The sequence below is a fragment of the Notamacropus eugenii genome, chromosome 4, assembly GCF_028372415.1.
Source record: "Notamacropus eugenii isolate mMacEug1 chromosome 4, mMacEug1.pri_v2, whole genome shotgun sequence".
Lineage (NCBI taxonomy): Eukaryota > Metazoa > Chordata > Mammalia > Diprotodontia > Macropodidae > Notamacropus > Notamacropus eugenii.
The window spans coordinates 289099623-289117147 of record NC_092875.1 but is presented as its reverse complement, the minus strand read 5'-3'; the positions used below and the strand labels follow the sequence as shown (position 1 = coordinate 289117147).

Sequence of the window (17525 nt, the reverse complement as noted above, 5' to 3'; positions counted from 1 at the left end):
TTCTTAAAAGGCTACACAGATTGTCATCCATAAATTTACTGAAGTGGCAAAAATGAATACACAGCATAGAACAAAATTTTTACAAGTAATGAAATATGGAGGAAATAAATACTTCATGGTAAGAATCAAAACTTTGGAGAGAGGCCAAATAGACAAAGAAAACCATCAGAAGGATCCAAAAAGAATGTGATGATACGTGAGGCACTTAGCTAAACTTATTTCTGTGACAGTTTTTCATCTCTCAAATTGTGACAGCAACGTGTTGTTATTGATCATAGTGAGCATTTAAAAAGTAATTTTTAAATATAAAGTTTTAAAATTGAATGCTAAAATCAAAATACTGGCTTTTATTTTTTTATATCAAAAAGATAGAACAGAGTAATATTTTGTTAATTTCACAGACATGCATGAACATATATAAAAAAATGCCCACTGAAAATAGATATAAGGGTATGGCATAGCAGATAAGTATGTCTTTTGCTTTTTGTTAGATACAAAACATTTCAAAAAGTACTTGAAATGTGGTTTTATTTATTACTAAATAAATCTTCAAAACAGTCACACATTTTTAAAAAGGGCTTAAAACATGAATTTCAAAATATAGTGTAAACTCTCTCAGAAAAAGAGGATAGCGGTAAATCAAAATGTATCAGACAATCCAAAATGATCACAGATATACATATACACTTTACACAGAAACCCACTTTCATGTACAGACATATTCATCCATTTAAAAAGTTACTTAATTATACAAAGTTCTAAGCAAGTAGGAAAAAATACTCCTATTTTTAGCTATTTTAGACAACTGTCCACAATGGATTTAGATAGATAGTCAATGTGGTATGGTAGAAATAGCTCTAACTCTGACATCAGAGGACTTATATTCCACTTTGGACAAGTCACCTTACCTCCCAAGCCTGTTTCTTCATCTGTAAAATAAGACGACTGAAATATATGGTCACTGGTCCTGCCCCTCCCAGTGTGCTTTGTCTATTTTTTTCTTTTCTATTAAAGGGGTCATCCCCATGTCTACTTTTAAAGCAGCCTATTCACTGAATGGGCATTACCTCACTTTAAGTGAGTACCTAAAAGGCCAAGGTCTCCCGTTGCATCCTGGGCCATCTCCAGTCATCCTGATGAATATCAGATCACTGAATCCAGATGTCTTAGAAGGAGAAGTAAAGCTGCTGACCTGCACAGCCCTCCCTCACTCAAAACAAAGTCAAGTGCAAGTCATGTCATCATTTTTCTGATGTCACAGTTCTCTTAGAAAATGAAGGACAAACACAACAACAGCTCTGAATCTAGATCTATGATCCCACAACAATAATCAAATCACTCTGTAAGCCTCAATTTCCACATCTGTAAAATGGAGATAATGGCAGAGGAAGTGAGTGATATAATGAAAAGAGCATAAGATTTGGAGTTTAAGATCCTGCTTTGAAATTTTGACTCTGCCACATACTATCCGTGTGACCATGGGCTAGTTACTTAATCTCAATGACCTCTACTTTCCGAATCTGGAAAATACGGGGGTTGGACTTAAGGACTTATGAGAAGCTTTCCCTCAATAAACATAAGATTGTACATTCATGTGTGTTAGAGGGCTAAACTGGGAATCTGTCCGACCTAAACTGAAGTCTTGCCTCTGTCACATGTTAAGTAAGTGCTTACTGACAAGTTATTAACTTACCAGTACTTAAGGCAATACTGTAAGACAAAAGTTACATACAATTGACCTTTTTAGAAGATATTTCCACTTTGGGTATTACCAAATACTGCTTGAATCACAGGCACGATAATAATTACAAACCCACGTCATGTTTGTTTCTTTTTTCCTTTACTTTTAAGATTCAATTTTTAAAACAAAATAATGATCATTGGCATATATATATGTTTATATACTTAGATTTGAAAACATTAAAGCATTATTGCATATGCTTTAATATTTGCAAATCTGTTTATGACCATTATATAATTTAATCCTCATAAGAAACATTTGAAAAAAATATTTCAGGTATTATTATACCCATTTTATTCATTACGATCCTGAAGTTCCATATCTTGGAATGGTTGTAGAAAGCATAAGAAGCAAGACTTGAACCCAAGATGATTTCTATATACATAAATGTATTTACTTACACATATATGTGTTATTAATTATTTTTTCATTGATATATTAGCACTGGGTATGTTTTCATTCTGTCAAGATCTTGAAATGATGACTCCTGGACTTATTAATAAAGCAGACAATTTCAATCATATTCCCAGTCATTTCTTATAGTAAGTCCTAGGTTTTATCTGTTGAGCTCTCAGGCCCAGGGGAAGCACTTAAAATTAGGGTAAATCATGTTAGTAACGTTCAGCTTAAAAGACTGCTACTCAGAAGAACAGCTTCTAAATGGCTAGCTATATCTCCAAGAATGCCATCTCTAACCTTTCATTGATCCAAATCTTTTGCTGCTTCAAAAAGGGTAATTATTGGGTATATATCTAGAAAGGCAGTTAGAGATATTTTATAGTGCTATGATTTAATCTTAAACTAATCTAATTGAAACAGTGACCTCATAAAATCAGTGGGTAATTTTGATTTTACCTTTTGAGATAGTTATGCCTTTATATTCACTTCCATTAAGCTTTTAAAAAATCAATACCCGTCACTTTGGAATTTGTAAAATACCTGTCTGCAGTCTCTAAGGTTAGTGAGCAGGAATTTGAACTTCATCATTTAAACCAAACATACAATGTATTCTTTTAAAATTAAATTAACCTGTGTCTTTGCAGAATGACTACAGGACTAGGGGTCACTGACTTCTGAACTATGACTCCAAAGAGAGTACACAGGAAAACTGATATGCCATGCCCATGTGTAATAAGAGTTTAATGTATATCATATTCTTGGGACATGCTTCCTCAATTTAAAAAAATGATTGATTTTACAGATAAATACCATTTCTAGTCATTTCATTTTTTTTACATGTAAGGAAACAGGTTTCCACCCCAAATGCATGAACACAAATAGATTTCGTATTTGTTTCTCCTAACATATGTCTCTGATTTTCTTTCAGCAACAATTCTGTCATCTTAAAAAAAAAAGTCTGTTTTTGTATTTTAGACACCCTTGTATAATTTGGCACGCACTAATTAGCTATAACATAATTCAACCTATACCTAAGAATTCTTCCTCTGAGTCTTTTAAGTGGAAATAAAATGTAGTCAACAAAGTAGTACAATTATACATGTATGTGTGTGTGTGTGTGTGTGTGTGTGTGGAAGGATTATTAAACACCAAAACGAGTTCATTTCACACAATATTTACAATTTGTCTTTGCAGACAATTTTCTAATTTATTAAAATAATTCTAAGATGATTGAGAGATAACTCAAATGCAAGTAAATATTTATATGAAAACAAACAAACTGAATGAATTAATATTCTGAGTTAACTGGCTTTTCAAATGCATAAAAAAGTATGTAATAAACAAAATGCCATTAGGAAAAAGGTAAATTTCACAAGAAAATATGTGTGAGATTCATTAGCATTTAAAAGAAATACAGGAATCTCATCCTACCCTTACCCCCTTATAAATCAGAAATTGGAAGGAAAAAATCTTAGCATCATAGGACTGAAGACCAGGAAGAACTTAAATAAATTTGACCTATTAAAATATTAAAGTTTGGAGAACTGTCTTATAGTTTCTAGGACAATGTGGAAAAGCTGGCTTTGTTTCCTATAGATACATTGTTAACTACCATTGTTCTCATATGTGCTTCTGCCCCTGCAAGTATGATTTGTTTTTTATGACTGACTATGAAACAAATATGAAACAAACACTAGATAACTACTATTAGGGAAGCATGAAAATATCAGAGATAAGAACAAACAATTACTTGTTCTTAATGTAATATTTTACAAATGCTTTCATCTGTACTAAATAAAAATTCATTCTTTTAAATTTTATAAAAGGAAGGACTGGGTTTTAATCTAAACTTAGGATCTCCTCCAACATGCACAATAGGGCTTAATTTATGTAGTTGGCATTCATAAATTTATGTTTCATTCATTCATGTAATGTTAAATTTAAAAAATGTATATCTACAAGGCTTTTGGCACTGTGTTAAAGTACTGAGAAGTATTAAGAGATTTAGAATGTATCTCAAAATAGAAATAAATCGAAAATCCACCCCTAAAATTAAGTAAAGCACATGACCATGAGTCTGCTCTATGTTTTGAGAATACAGCTCAGTCAGTCAATACTGATGTTTTTGAATATATACATTGTCCCTCTAGCATATCAAAATTAGACAAGTCAAATAGTAAATTTAGAAGAAGATAGAAATTCTAGTAATTTGTTCCTGGATTTTTATTTGTCCTCTTCTTATTCCATACTATTTTTATTAGTGGATGAAATAGAAATGATTTCCTTAAATGAGAGTCTTAAGGAGAAACTTCAAGGTTAGTGGAAGGTCACCCGGTGATGAGCTAGATCTACCAGACCCCAAGGGCAAGGAAATGAGAAGGAAGGCAACGACAGGCTAGGATATGAAGAGTTATAGGTGGAAAGAGGCAGGATATTGAAAATAATGCCATGAAGCATGAACTCTAAATTAAAGTTGATGGGTCATCAGTACAAAGAGTAGAAAGGGAGGATGATGTAGATATGAACATAAATAAAGGAAGACAGTTTCCTTGCAAGTTTTGAATCAATAAGAAGGTAAGAAGATAGGAAGAAGACCAAAGGGAAAGAGGGAACAGTATTAGGAGGCAGAGATGAAAGTTTTATTTGTATACATGAAATAGAAAGGCTATATATTAAAGTGAGATCAAAGGAAAATCAACGAAGGAAAAAAAAATACATATCTAGAACATAGGACCAGAGAAGAAAAGGAGAAATTGAAAATCATATTAAGTCTGTGAGTAATGGATAGGAAAATGTAGATGAACAAAAACAACCAGAAAGAGATCGAAGTTTGAGTTGGAGATGAAAAATGAGGAAGTCAGCTCCCATTGAGATGAAAAGACTGAGGGGTGCAGATAGCCTGTTCAAACTGAGGTCTTCAGCCACATAATGAAAGAGCAAGGAAGGTTAAGGAAGCAGAGAGAGAGAGGGGCGGAGGGGGAGGTTAAAGGCAAGTATTCAATAAGACACATTATTTATTTTACAATGTCATGCTGGGCAAAATGTGGTACATTTAAAAGTGAAATGAAAATCAATGTGGACAAGGAGCATGTGTGGAGAAACCTCCTTGTGGCAAAGCATCACTGAATTTGCTTTCTGTTAAGTACATGGTATGCCAATCAAAAATGCTCTTGAATTTAGTTCTCCCTGTTGTACCGACAGCTTCACTAATTCTGAGGTCACCCTAAGGGATAGATATTGTACCATAAAAACAGACTGAAAAGAAAAAAAGAAAACATTTGTAATTACAAGGGGATTAGACCAAGCGACCATGGTTCCTTAGAGTCCCAAACTACAATTACAGATTCTTGCTTGCAAGCAAATTTTAAAAAGACCAGAAAGAAGTAATTAAAGCATTTATTTGCTTTAGACAAATAAGACAGTCTTATCAACCACACACATTGAGGCAAAGGTATGTGTGTATACAATTGCATGGGGCAGCTAGTTAGCTCAGGGGACAGAGCAGTGGGCCTGGAGTCAGGAAGGCCTGGAGTCAGGAAGGCCTGGAGTCAGGAAGACCTGAGTTCAAATCTAGCCGCAGACACTTTTTATCTGTGTGATCTTCGGCAAATTATTTAACTTCTGTTTGCCTTGATCTACTGGAGAAGTAAATGGAAAACCACTCCAGTACCTTTGCCAAAAAACAAACTAAAAAACAATCCATGGACAGTTTTGGTATGTTATAGTCATGGGACCATGAAGAGTCAGAACACAACTGAACCACAGCAGCATGTAGGTATATAGATGCATGTATGTATGTCTTTCAATCCAACACTGCAGACATAGCTGTCAAGTTGTCTGAAGATGGCCGAAGTATTGCTCTCCTTATTCTACCAAGGTGGTCCTGAGAGATTTTTCTTTATTCCTTTTTGTGAAGGCCCCAACCCTCTATTAGTTATACATCCATTTTCAGTTCTTAGCAAAAATAAACTAGTGAACCTTAAGGAACACAGCCTTTGGGGGGCTGACATCTTGAAAAGGGCCAAACCGCATCATATTAAGTAAGAATAAATATTCCATTCTCCTGAAGATATGCCCATTTTTAGAACCACACTCAAAGCAAACCTCTTTCGAGATTTTGACATGACTGAACGTGGGGGTTTATTACCCTTTTTCTGCATATGTTTGCATTTTGAGAAAACAGCCAGGACCAAGAAGCAGGAGGAGCCAAAAAAATATTTCCATTCAGGCCTAGGAAATAAATGCCAGCACTTTCAGCAGAAAAATTAATTCTTGTGAGATGTCCAGCCCAATTTTGCACACTCTTGAAATTCAGAAGACTGAGATAAGCATTTGAAATCTTGAATTTTTTTTCCATACTAAATGCAAGATCTAAACCTTTTTGGCACTGTGTCGTTGCTCAGTCTCAATACATTTCACATTTCAGACTCACCTAAATATCTCCCATTTCATGTTAACTTTGACTCATCTCAGACTAACTGTCATTTGGCTCAGTGCACTGAACCACCTCCTGGCTCCTCACGTCATTGGGAAGGCAGTCTCATTATTTTTAAAATCGCATGGCCTCTAGTGTGTGCTGGACCTCCCATATACACAACTCCATTTGAAGTCAATAGAAGGCTTGCATCAGGTTAATTGAAACCTCTGTCGCCCATAGCTCAGTATCACACTGATGGTGTGTTCTTTCTCACTAGGCTGGCAGAGCACATGCTCTATTCTGCTTTCTCCCACAACAGGGGCTACATAGTTACCATTGGTGACCGACTTGTTCTTTCTCAGCTCTCGTTAACCGATAGTAACTAACAGGTTTCTGTTTTGATAAGGCTATTAGGCTGCTGATCCCATACACTCGCAGCTCTAAGTTTACATCCTGTCTCTGACATACACTGACCATGTGGCCCTGTACAATCACAACCTCCTCAAACCTGAAGTTACACTCTCCTAGAGTTTAAGTTCCAAAGCTGCTTATCTCTATTGGTAAAGGAAGTCTCCTTTCAAGGAGTCCCCTGTTTCATGAAATCAGTCTGAACTGCCTTTCTTTCCCTTACAACACTTACAGCTAACATTTACATAGCACCTGTTAGGTGCGCAGGGCTGTGCTGAGTAACATAAATATTATCTCATTTGATCCTCACAGTAACCTTGTAAAATAATTGCTATTATTATCCCTATTTTACAGTTCTGAAAACTGAGGCAAACAAAGATTAAGTGACTTCCTAGGGTCACACTGCTCGTAAAAGTCCGAAATCTTGTCTTGCTGACTTCAGACCCAGAGCTCTATCCACTGGATTGTATGGCTGTCACAAGAAGAAGATTGAGTTCCTAGTCCAGTAGAATTCTATCGATGCCGAACCAGAGGATTTTAGAAGGCAATCTAGTCTGATACTTCCTCATCTAAACACATATCATTTTACTTACCAAGTACTGGGGCCCTGAATATTTAGAGTGACTTGTTCATGATTACCGAAAAAACATCACAGAATCAAAGATGGTGAGTGCTAGGGGATCTCAGAGGCCATCTATTCTAACCTCCTTTTGTTCCAGATGAGAAAACTGTAGTCCTTTAATGTTGTTACTTCATACAGCTCAGAAAGAGCATCCGAATAGAGGTTGTCTGACTTTATAGTCAGTGCTCTTCCTGTAGATACTGGATTTAAACCCAGTTAAATGATTCCAATTCCAATGCTTTTTTTCTCTTGTACTACAAGGACAGCAAAATTCAGTTTTCTAGGCTGAGTCATTCCCCAACTTTGAATGCTAGAAGGAAAGATCCCTGGCATATAGACATGAATAATGTATTAGAAGGAGTAAACTAAATAGAAAATAATGACTGAACGTGCAAGTGGTCTTCAGTTTCAGGTCCTCTGTAGGTAAGAAGGAAGAAAAACAAAAGAAGCATTTATTAAGCATCTCCTATGTGCCAAGCAATTCACAAATATTATCTAGTTTGATTATCACAACAGCCCTAGGAGGTAAGGGCTGCTATTATCCACATTTTACAGATGAAAGAACTGAAGCAGAAAAAAAATTAAGTGACTAGCCCAGAGTCACTTGGCTGCTAAATATCTGAGGATGGATTTGAATTCACATCTTTCTGATTCTAGGCCGGGTGCTCTATCCACTGTGTCATCTACCTGCCTGCATTCTAACAACGGCAGTGCCTAAAATACAGGAAATATCAGAGCTATTATATGTACTCTGCCAGGGACTAATAGGTAGCTAAGTGGTGCAGTAAGGCTTGGCGTCCAGAAGACATCCTCATGAGTTCATATCTGGTCTCAGACAGTTAGGAGCTGTATGACCCTCGGCAAGCACTTAAACTCTGTTTGCCTCAGTTTCTCAAATGAACTGGAGAAGGAAATGGCAAACCAGTCTAGTATTCTTGCCAAGAAAATCCCCAATGGAGTCATGAAGAGTCAGATACAACTCTATTTCTTCCTCCAATGTGGGGCAGTTAGGTGGCTGTGGATAGTGCACCAGGCCTAGAGTCAGGAAGACTTATATGAGTTCTAGCTGTGTGCCTCTGGGCAAGTCACTAAACCCTGTTTGCCTCAGTTTCCTCATCTGTAAAATGAACTGGAGAAGGAAATGATAAACCATTCTAGTATCTTTGCCAAGACAACCCCAAAGGGAGTCAGACACAACTGAAATGAATGAACAAGAACAAGAGGGGCTAACATTATCTGAAATATTTTATGTTCCTTTCTAAGTTCCACATTTTTTCCTACACCCATTGACAAGACCAGTTTGACCATATCTACAGGAAGACAGGAAGATAAGTCTATGCCATATTCAGATCAGCTGAAAAACTGGGAAAGGTTTAGTGTAGAGGAGAAAGAATTAGAGAGATGATGGCTATGTTCAAGTAATTGAAGGGAAGTCATGGGAAACGATGTGATTTATTGTACTTGGCCTTACAAGACAATCATTAAATACAGTGGAGAAAAGTTGCTGAAAGGCAGATGGAAAGGGAAAACTCTCATACAGAGATCTATCCCAAATGCAATGGACTACCTTGGTGGGGTAGAAAAATCTCCCTTAGAGGGAAGGTTTCAAGCAGAGACTACCTACTTATTGAAGAAGTTGTGGTCAAAATTATTTGTCAGTTATGAAATGGACTTTGATGCCCTTTAGGCTATTTTCTATTGTTGTGACCATGATTCTAGAAACAGGCTATCTAAGTGATGCAAGTAGGTGGAGAGAGTGCTGAGTTCAGAATCCAGAAGAACTGAATTCAAATCCAGCCTCTGATATTTACTAGCTGTATGACCCTAGACAAGTCACTTAAAATCTGTGTGCTTCAGTTTCCTCATCTGTAAAATGGGAGCGATAACAGCATCTACCTTGTAGGTTTGATATGAGGTTCAAATGAGGTATTTGTAAAGTGCTTAGCATACTGCCTGGCACATAGTAAGCACATTAAGAAATCCTTGTTCTCTCCCTCACCCCAGCTTTGGAGAGATTACCTAAAATTGTGGTTCTTAACTTTGATCCTTAGATCCTTCATGGATAGACATTAGGCACCAATAAACTTGGAGGGGGTAAAAATCAAACTTTATTTTAGTCTCCAATTGAAGTTTAAGATTTTCTTCAGTTAAAAACTGATTCTGAGGAGTCCATAGGCTTCACCAGACTGTCAAAGTGTCCTATGACACAGGAAATGTTGAGAATCCCTGCAACCAAGAGGGATCCTGGAATTACTGAATAAATACGTTATCCATGAGAGAGCTTTGAGTAGGGAAGGAGAAGAGAGGGTTGTGGTAGAGAAATTAGCCCCTGCTGCTGAAGCTAATTTCAAGGATCTTGGGAGCAGTTAACACCTTCTACAGAATAGCTAAAGGAGTTGCTGAGATCGCTTTTCTTTTTTCCAATTTGGACAAATATTTATTAAAAACTTATTGGGTGAAATGGGCAGCTAGGTGGCACAGTGGATAGAGTGCTGGGCCTGGAATCAGAAGGCATCTTCCTGAGTTCAAATCTAGCCTCAGACACTTACTAGCTGTGTGACCCTGGGCAAGTCACTTAACCCTGTTTGCCTCAGTTTCCTCATCTGTAAAATAAACTGAAGAAGAAAATGGCAAACCACTCCAGTATCTTTGCCAAGAAAACCCCAAATGGGGTTATGAGGAATCAGACACGACTGAACAACAACCAGAAAATGCTATTACTAAACTGTAACATCTAGAGGACATCATAACTACTGCCTCATTTGCCTGCTTTTTTTCTCCTTATAAAGTCTTTATGAGAATGACCTATATATTTACTGAGAGTATCCTAGAAGAAAATAAAAGGAGACAAACTGACTTGAGCCAAAGATTGTCTACAGCAGTCTATATCTTTATGATCATTCAATTAACTGAAAGATGTAAAGAATACATGATCCTATAGCATGTGTTTGGGGACTTTTTTTAATGAAAGATTTAGAGCCAGTGGAAAAATGAAGTGTTCCTCATGATTATTAATATTGTACAAGAATCCTAGACAGATGGAACCAGCCACCATTGAGATTTTTCCAACAAGAGAAGCATAAAATAAGGAGATATATGCTCAAAACAAACAAACAAAAAGGGTGTGCTACTGTCATGGATGAAGTTTTCAATGAGTCCAAATGGAAGAGACATTCTTTATAGCACATAAGATGTTCCAGTTTTTGACTAATGTAGTGCCCAGTGATTACATCAAGCCCAAGAAGACTAGAGGGAGTCCTTAGTTCTTTACAGACATGAAGCCATGGGAAAAACCAAATGGATAAAGAATTCCTATCATCTAGTTTATGACATATAGTTCAATGGATTGAGTTAGTCCAACATTACGTATAGCTTAGACAAGAACTCCGAATCAAAAATGAGCTTGGATATAAACTGAATTAGAGAGGTGATTCTTAACTTGGGTTCCACACAGTTGTTCTTTTCAGTGTTCCGATAAATGCATTTAGCAAGTTACAAATATATTTATTTAACTTAGGTGAAAAAGTAGTGGTCCTGGAGCCAGGATGACCTGAGTTCAAAAATGACTTCAGACATTTACTAGCTGTGTGGTACTGGGTAAGTCATAACCTCTGTCTTCCTCAGTTTCCTCAATTATGAAATTGGGAAAATAACAGCACCTACTTTGCAGGGTTGTGGTGAGGCTTAAATGAGATAGTATTTGTAAGGCACTTAGTCCAGTACCTGGTACAGAATAGGCACTTGATAAATGCCTGCTCCTTTCACCCCACTCTCTCCCTCCCCCATTCGATATTTCAATATAATTCTATGAATCATATTAATAACATATAATTAGTAATACTGTGATCCTATGTATTATATTAGTATTTTATGCATTCAAAAACATTGTTCTGGGAGGGGCTCCAAAGGCTTCAGCATACTTCCAAAGTGGTTCACAAACCTGAAGCCCTGAAATAGGGAAAAAGAACAGTCCATATTGAATTTGGAAAACTGTACAGCACCTCCAAAGAGTCCAAGCTGCTCCCTACCATACAGACACACACAACCAACTTTCCACCAAGGATACTGTATTGCTTAGAATCATGAAATATCAGTTTCCAAAGAATCACAATTGTGGATGTCCTAAGGGGCAACGGAAAGATGCATGATGGGTATCAAGAAGCTGCAGTATGTTACCTTGACAATTTATCAACAAGAAGTAACAATAGCTCTAGCTCTTCAAGGAATTATGCTTTCTTACAAGAACAAACATTGAAGTAATAGTGATAACTAACTCAAGTCAATCTAAGATACATGGGGTGTATCATGGATATACTACTTCACCTCTCTCTCTCTTTTTAAAGTCTAATCTCTTTGTTATACATCACTTATTGTCATTTGACTTGGTTTTTAAAATAAACAAGTGACATTATTCAATGGTACTTTTCTGAAATTCCATTCAGACATTTAAAGCCTTATAATTTCAAGCCTGAACATGTTTTCTCTCACTTTTCCATTAAAACTCAAAGAAAGGTACTATTCATTTTTTCCCCATCACATTTTCAAATATTCAATAAACCCATACATACCAGCAAGATGCTTCTCCATGCTCTGTAGTTCCTTCACAGCTAAGGAATCTTTCAATATTTTTAAACTTGAAGAGCTCCCACTCGTGGTAGCCAGGTTAGCCAGGTCCCATACTGGGGGGCACTGAAATAATGGGGAGAAACTCAGATAGATATGGAGGTACAGTACACCTGTGTTTACACCTTCAACAGCAAAAAGAATGAATTCTCTGAAAATGTCCTTAGAACAAGAATAATCACAATAGTTCACTATAAAAGGCATTTTAAAGCCTGTGAACAATTTCTTCTCAATAACCATCAGAGTACAGTTGAGGAAAGTGAGGCACATAGGATTTAAGCAAATTACCCAGGTTCACAGAGTGGCAGAATCAGAGTTTAAGCTCAGGTCTCAAGTCCATGACCAATGTTATTTCCAACATGACATGTGGTTACACTCACACTCACAAATTTTCTCAAGCTCCATCACTAAATAATTCCCAGTTTCCTTTTCCCTTTGTCCAGCTCTGAAAGCTTCCTTTTGTCATCTGGAGAATTATTACGGTCTCCAAACTGCCCCAGACAGATGTCTATAGCTGCCAAAATGCTAATATTTATCCAAGGTAGGGGACTGTTACCCCAAGACTCAGTCTCTAGATGCACTAGTGGAATGAAGTACCCTTTTTAAACCACAGGACTTGATCATTACATTTTCCTATCTATCCAAATATAAGTGTACTTCAGTTTATTTCCCAAAATACAGGCTTTCACACTGCTCAAATACTTGCTCTACTGAACTCTACAAATACTAAGTCATGGTCTCTTTTCTGTTCTTGCTCATTCATCTCTCTGAATCTGTGTGTGTGTGTCTGTTTTGTCTCTGTCTCTCTATCTCTCTGTGTGTCTGTCTGTCTCTCTCCCCCTACCCTCTGTCTTTGTCTATTTGTCTGTCTACCCCTTCCCTCTCCCCATTTCCCTCTTCTCATCTCTCTGTGTGTCCCCTCTTCTTTCTTTCTCTCTCTCCATCCCTCCTCCCTCTGACTCTGTCTCTCCTTTTGTTTCTCTGTCTCTCTGTGTGTGTCTATTTCTGTCTCTGTCTCTCTGTGTGTGTCTATCTCTGTCTCTGCCTCTTTCTTCTCTCCTCCCTCACCTTCTCCTTCTCCATCTCTGGCTCCTTCTCTACTTTGCCCTCTCTTCTGCTTCATGGATTTGGTGATTAGAAATCATGCTCCATTACAGATCTCTGACCACTGCACCAAATCACAATTGCCACCATCAAGAGAACTGACAATATTCTTTTAAAGTATAAAGAGCAATTAGCTATGTAATAGAGTGTAGTAGCTACGGGCAGCTCTACCCCCTTTTTGTCTTCCTTTGTAAAGCTGTTTGCCTTTCTAGTTGGCCATCAGTCAGAGCCTAACATGATTCCTCCAAGAATATTGGTAAAAACTGGTTTTAAATTACATTGATTATTTTTGCTAGAACTCTTATTTTCATGAGGTGATTTTTTTTAAAATTTGATTTCATTCTGTTACAGTGATGAAAAATATTTTTCCCCCTGGAAACCCCAGCAAATATCACTGGGATGGTATGATGAGAGAAGAAAGCTGCGTGCTTTTTTCATGATTTGTATAACGAAGGACAGCAAAGTCACAGCTACATCTATGATGCTAGTAACAGCTAAGTAAAATGTAATGATGGTAACGATGGCAATAGCTAGTTTTTATATAGTACCTGCTACGTGAGGCATATGTGCTCTATGTTCTAAGTGCTTTACAAAATATTACCTCATTTGATCATCACAACAATCCGAGGAAGTAGGTACTATTTCTAACAGAGATATTATCTCCATTTTTACAGTTGAGGAAACTAAGGCAAACAGAGGTTTATTGACTATCCCTGTGCCCCTTGGTCCCTAAGCAGTTTTCTCTGCTATGGCTTCCATATTTTGAATTCATATTCTCATTTGGAAATGAAGTTTATACAAAGAGATTTCACTTACCAGCAACCTCTAACAGAGGAGTTATTATTGTAGGAATACTTTATACAGCAAGTGTCTTTTTTCCATTTGTTGAAATGTTCATATTTCTTAATGTTTAATGTTGCAGGAATAAACTTATATTATAAAATATTAATCATAAAAACTACATAGTATTGTTTAAAAAAACAGAAAAGTAGATAAATGGAATAGACTAGACCAAGAAGAAAGGAGATAAATGGAATAGACTAGACCAAGAAGAAAGAGATATAATGCAACTCAAAAAAATCGATGTTTAAATCTGAAAACATAAAGACTTAGTTTCAAAGAACTGCTACAAAAACTGTAAAGCAATGTGGCCAAAATTAATATAAAAAACAAAAAAATTAGTAACGACAGTTACTCACTTGCAGTAGGTTAATGTGAAGTGAGAAGCAGTATAGCCCCACAAAAGGACCCCAGGCAAGCAGATCAGCAAAGGCCTTAAACTCCTCTAACCTTTCTTTCCTCTTGGCTTTTGGAATGTAATGGATTCAATGACCTCCTCATGTGAGGGTAGTTTAGAAGGTGACCCAAATTTGGGAGTTCTAGGCGGTTTCAATGATGTTTCAATTCTCAGACTTCTCAGAACTAACATAAACCTTCTCTGCATACCATTCCTTCTGGTCAGCATGTTTTTTCCTGAAGACTCCAGGTCAATCGATTATTGCACTGCAGGAAATAGTTTGACTTTAGCAGTGTAAAAGAGAAATCATGAGTCAATCACCCATTCTTTGACCAGCTTTGGCTTTTTCATTGCCCTTCTCTGTGACTTTTTATGAACCGTCCCATGTGACCAGCATGCTCTGGACTCGTCACCACTTCTTAGTTTCCTTAGGTCCCTTTTGGAACAAGTTCAAATCTCACTTTTTTATAGGAGACTTTTCCTGGTTCTGTCAGCTGTTAGTGCCTTCTCTCAGTTTACCTTCCTTTTAATCAAAATGTGAGCTCCACAGCAGAAACTGTCTTTTTCTACTTATAGCCACAGTACTTTGCAAATAGTACTTAATACATGCTTAATTCATTTCTTTGTTTGACTCTATTTCTATCCCTGTCTATTAGAAATAGAAATATAACATCTAAAGGCATAGATATATTTATAGATAGATATAGAGATTGTTCATTTTCAGTTGCGCTTGACTCTTCACGACTCCATTTGGAGTTTGCTTGGCAGAGAGACTAGAGAGTTTCTGGTTCATTTTACAGATGAGGAAACTAGGGCAAACAAGGTTAAGTGACCTGCCTAGGGTCACATAGCTAGGAAGTGTTTGAGGTGAGATTTGAACTCAGGAAGAGGATGTCCTAGTTCCAGACCCAGAACTCTATCCACCTTACTACCTAGCTATTCAGATATAGAGATTTAGGCATAAATATGTTTATTATAGTTACAGAGATATAGAGATATGGATATAGGTATAGATCTTCTATACACCAAGTTATTTACATTTTGCATTCCTTATTGGAACATGCCCTTCAGGGCAAGGACTAATACGTCCCTTTCTAAAAAATATATTTGTCCTTTTTAAAAAATATATATTCTCAATCATTAGTATAGTACCTGGAACACAGTAACCACTTAATAAATGCTTGTGCATTTACTGCCTGACCAACAACTTTGAAATTCTAAGTCCTTTGGGAGTAGAAACTCTATCTTCCATTTCTTTTGTGTCTTCCTACAACCCAGGTTAATGAGGGGATACAAAACTGCTGAGAGATGGCAATCAATACATGTTTATTTAAATTAAATCAATTGCTTTTAATTCACTAAAATCTATTTTCTTTCCTTACTACTTTCCCTTGTTCAGAGAGGAAAAAAACTGAAATTTTGTAACATACATAGTGAAACAAAAAAAAAATCTCTTTATTATCTATGCTCCAAAATATGTGTCTCAAAATATATGTCTTCAATCCTGAAATCGATCACCCTTCTTTCATATATTGGGTAGCATTCCTCATCTGGAATCCTCTAGAATCATGTTTGGACATTTAGCTGACCAAAGTTCTAAAATGTTTCAAAGTACTTTGCCTTTACAATGCTAAGCATAAATTGTTTTCACTGTATTCTGTATCAATTCTTACAAATATTCTCAGGTTTCTCTGAAACCATCTCTTTTTTTTATTTCTCATAATGATGTTCTAGTAAAAAAAAATGTAACACTTCACAAATTCACATGTCATCATTACACAGGAATCATGCTAAATTTCTCTATACTGTTCTGATTTTAGTATAGCATTTGTTCATTTAAAAGGATTACAATGTAAAAGATGATCCAAAGTGCATCTGAGCATTCAACAAGTTTTTACCAAAGATGAATTAAATATGAGCAAATCAAATCTTAACTCTGTCCTGAGAATAGGAGGAATATTATTCCTGGACTATTGTGTTTCTTCTATGGATCCCATCTCCCTGAATTCAATAAATAGCCAGCAAAACAGGTTGGTAATTTTCATTCTTCGTGGCTTAAAAATTATTTAATCAAACACAATAAAAGAGGTAGTATATAGAGCTTTGACACAAAAATGGAACTTTTAATATAAAATTAATGATCCTATTGATAATTAATTGATGATTTTTACTTTAATAATCATTTCAATCAAATATCTGTCATACCAAATGAGATGTAACTCAAAAGTTAGCTCTCTTGAAAAACATAAATATATCTCAAATCAAAAGGTTTCAGCACAGTGCATGGACTTTCTATGAAGGATTTATGGGAAAACAAGGATAAGAAATGTGTAGGATGAAAAGATGGGGATGGCTACCAAAATATCACATCCCCTCCCCTTCCCTCCTCCTAGGTTTTGGAACACTTTCTCAGACACTTTTGGTTGCCTTTCCCTTCTGATTAGAGGACTAGAGGGAATTAAAGTCCTCTCAAATCCTTCCTTTAGAGAAGGCTCACAATCTTTCAGGCAACTCCATCTGCAGCTCTGCTTGGCTTCCACTTCCCAGAACACCATGCCCAAGGCTGTCTCACTCCCCCTCCAGACCCTTTCCAGCTTCCTTTTGGGTGCTGTCTTCTGCCATTAGATTGTCAGCTCCTGGAAGGTAGACACCATCACTTTTTCTTACTAGTTTCCACAGCACTTAGCATAATGCCTGGCACATAGTAGGTGCTTGGTAAGAGTATATTGAGTTAAATTGAGGATTCAGGAATCACACTGTGCTGAGTGAGGGGTTGGGGATTAATGATCACATTACCACAGATCCACTGGACCACCGAAGTATAACATTTAGTAAGATTTGTATTATTAATAATTCCATTTGGGGCAAATGATCTGCACTATTTTCCACAATGTTGATAAAAGGGTAGTTTTTCATGTTGTGGGAAAAAATGTTCTCCTTCATGAAAAGTACTCTTGGTATGTATGCATCTGAT

General features: G+C 36.6%; 1 protein-coding gene and 1 non-coding gene across 6 annotated transcripts in view; both read right to left on the bottom strand.

Moving 5' to 3' along the window:
• The window catches only part of C4H8orf34 (chromosome 4 C8orf34 homolog), a 451431-nt gene that overhangs the window by 73793 nt on the left and 360113 nt on the right, over positions 1–17525 (bottom strand). For all 5 annotated transcript variants that reach the window (XM_072604793.1, XM_072604790.1, XM_072604789.1 and 2 more), the window contains one exon: positions 12156–12276. In XM_072604793.1, coding sequence (XP_072460894.1) covers positions 12156–12276 — 121 coding nt within the window. The remainder of the gene's footprint in view (positions 1–12155; positions 12277–17525) is intronic.
• LOC140502882 (U6 spliceosomal RNA) lies at positions 16289–16394 on the bottom strand. The gene has a single exon (XR_011966613.1). It is a non-coding gene; the product is annotated as a U6 spliceosomal RNA (small nuclear RNA).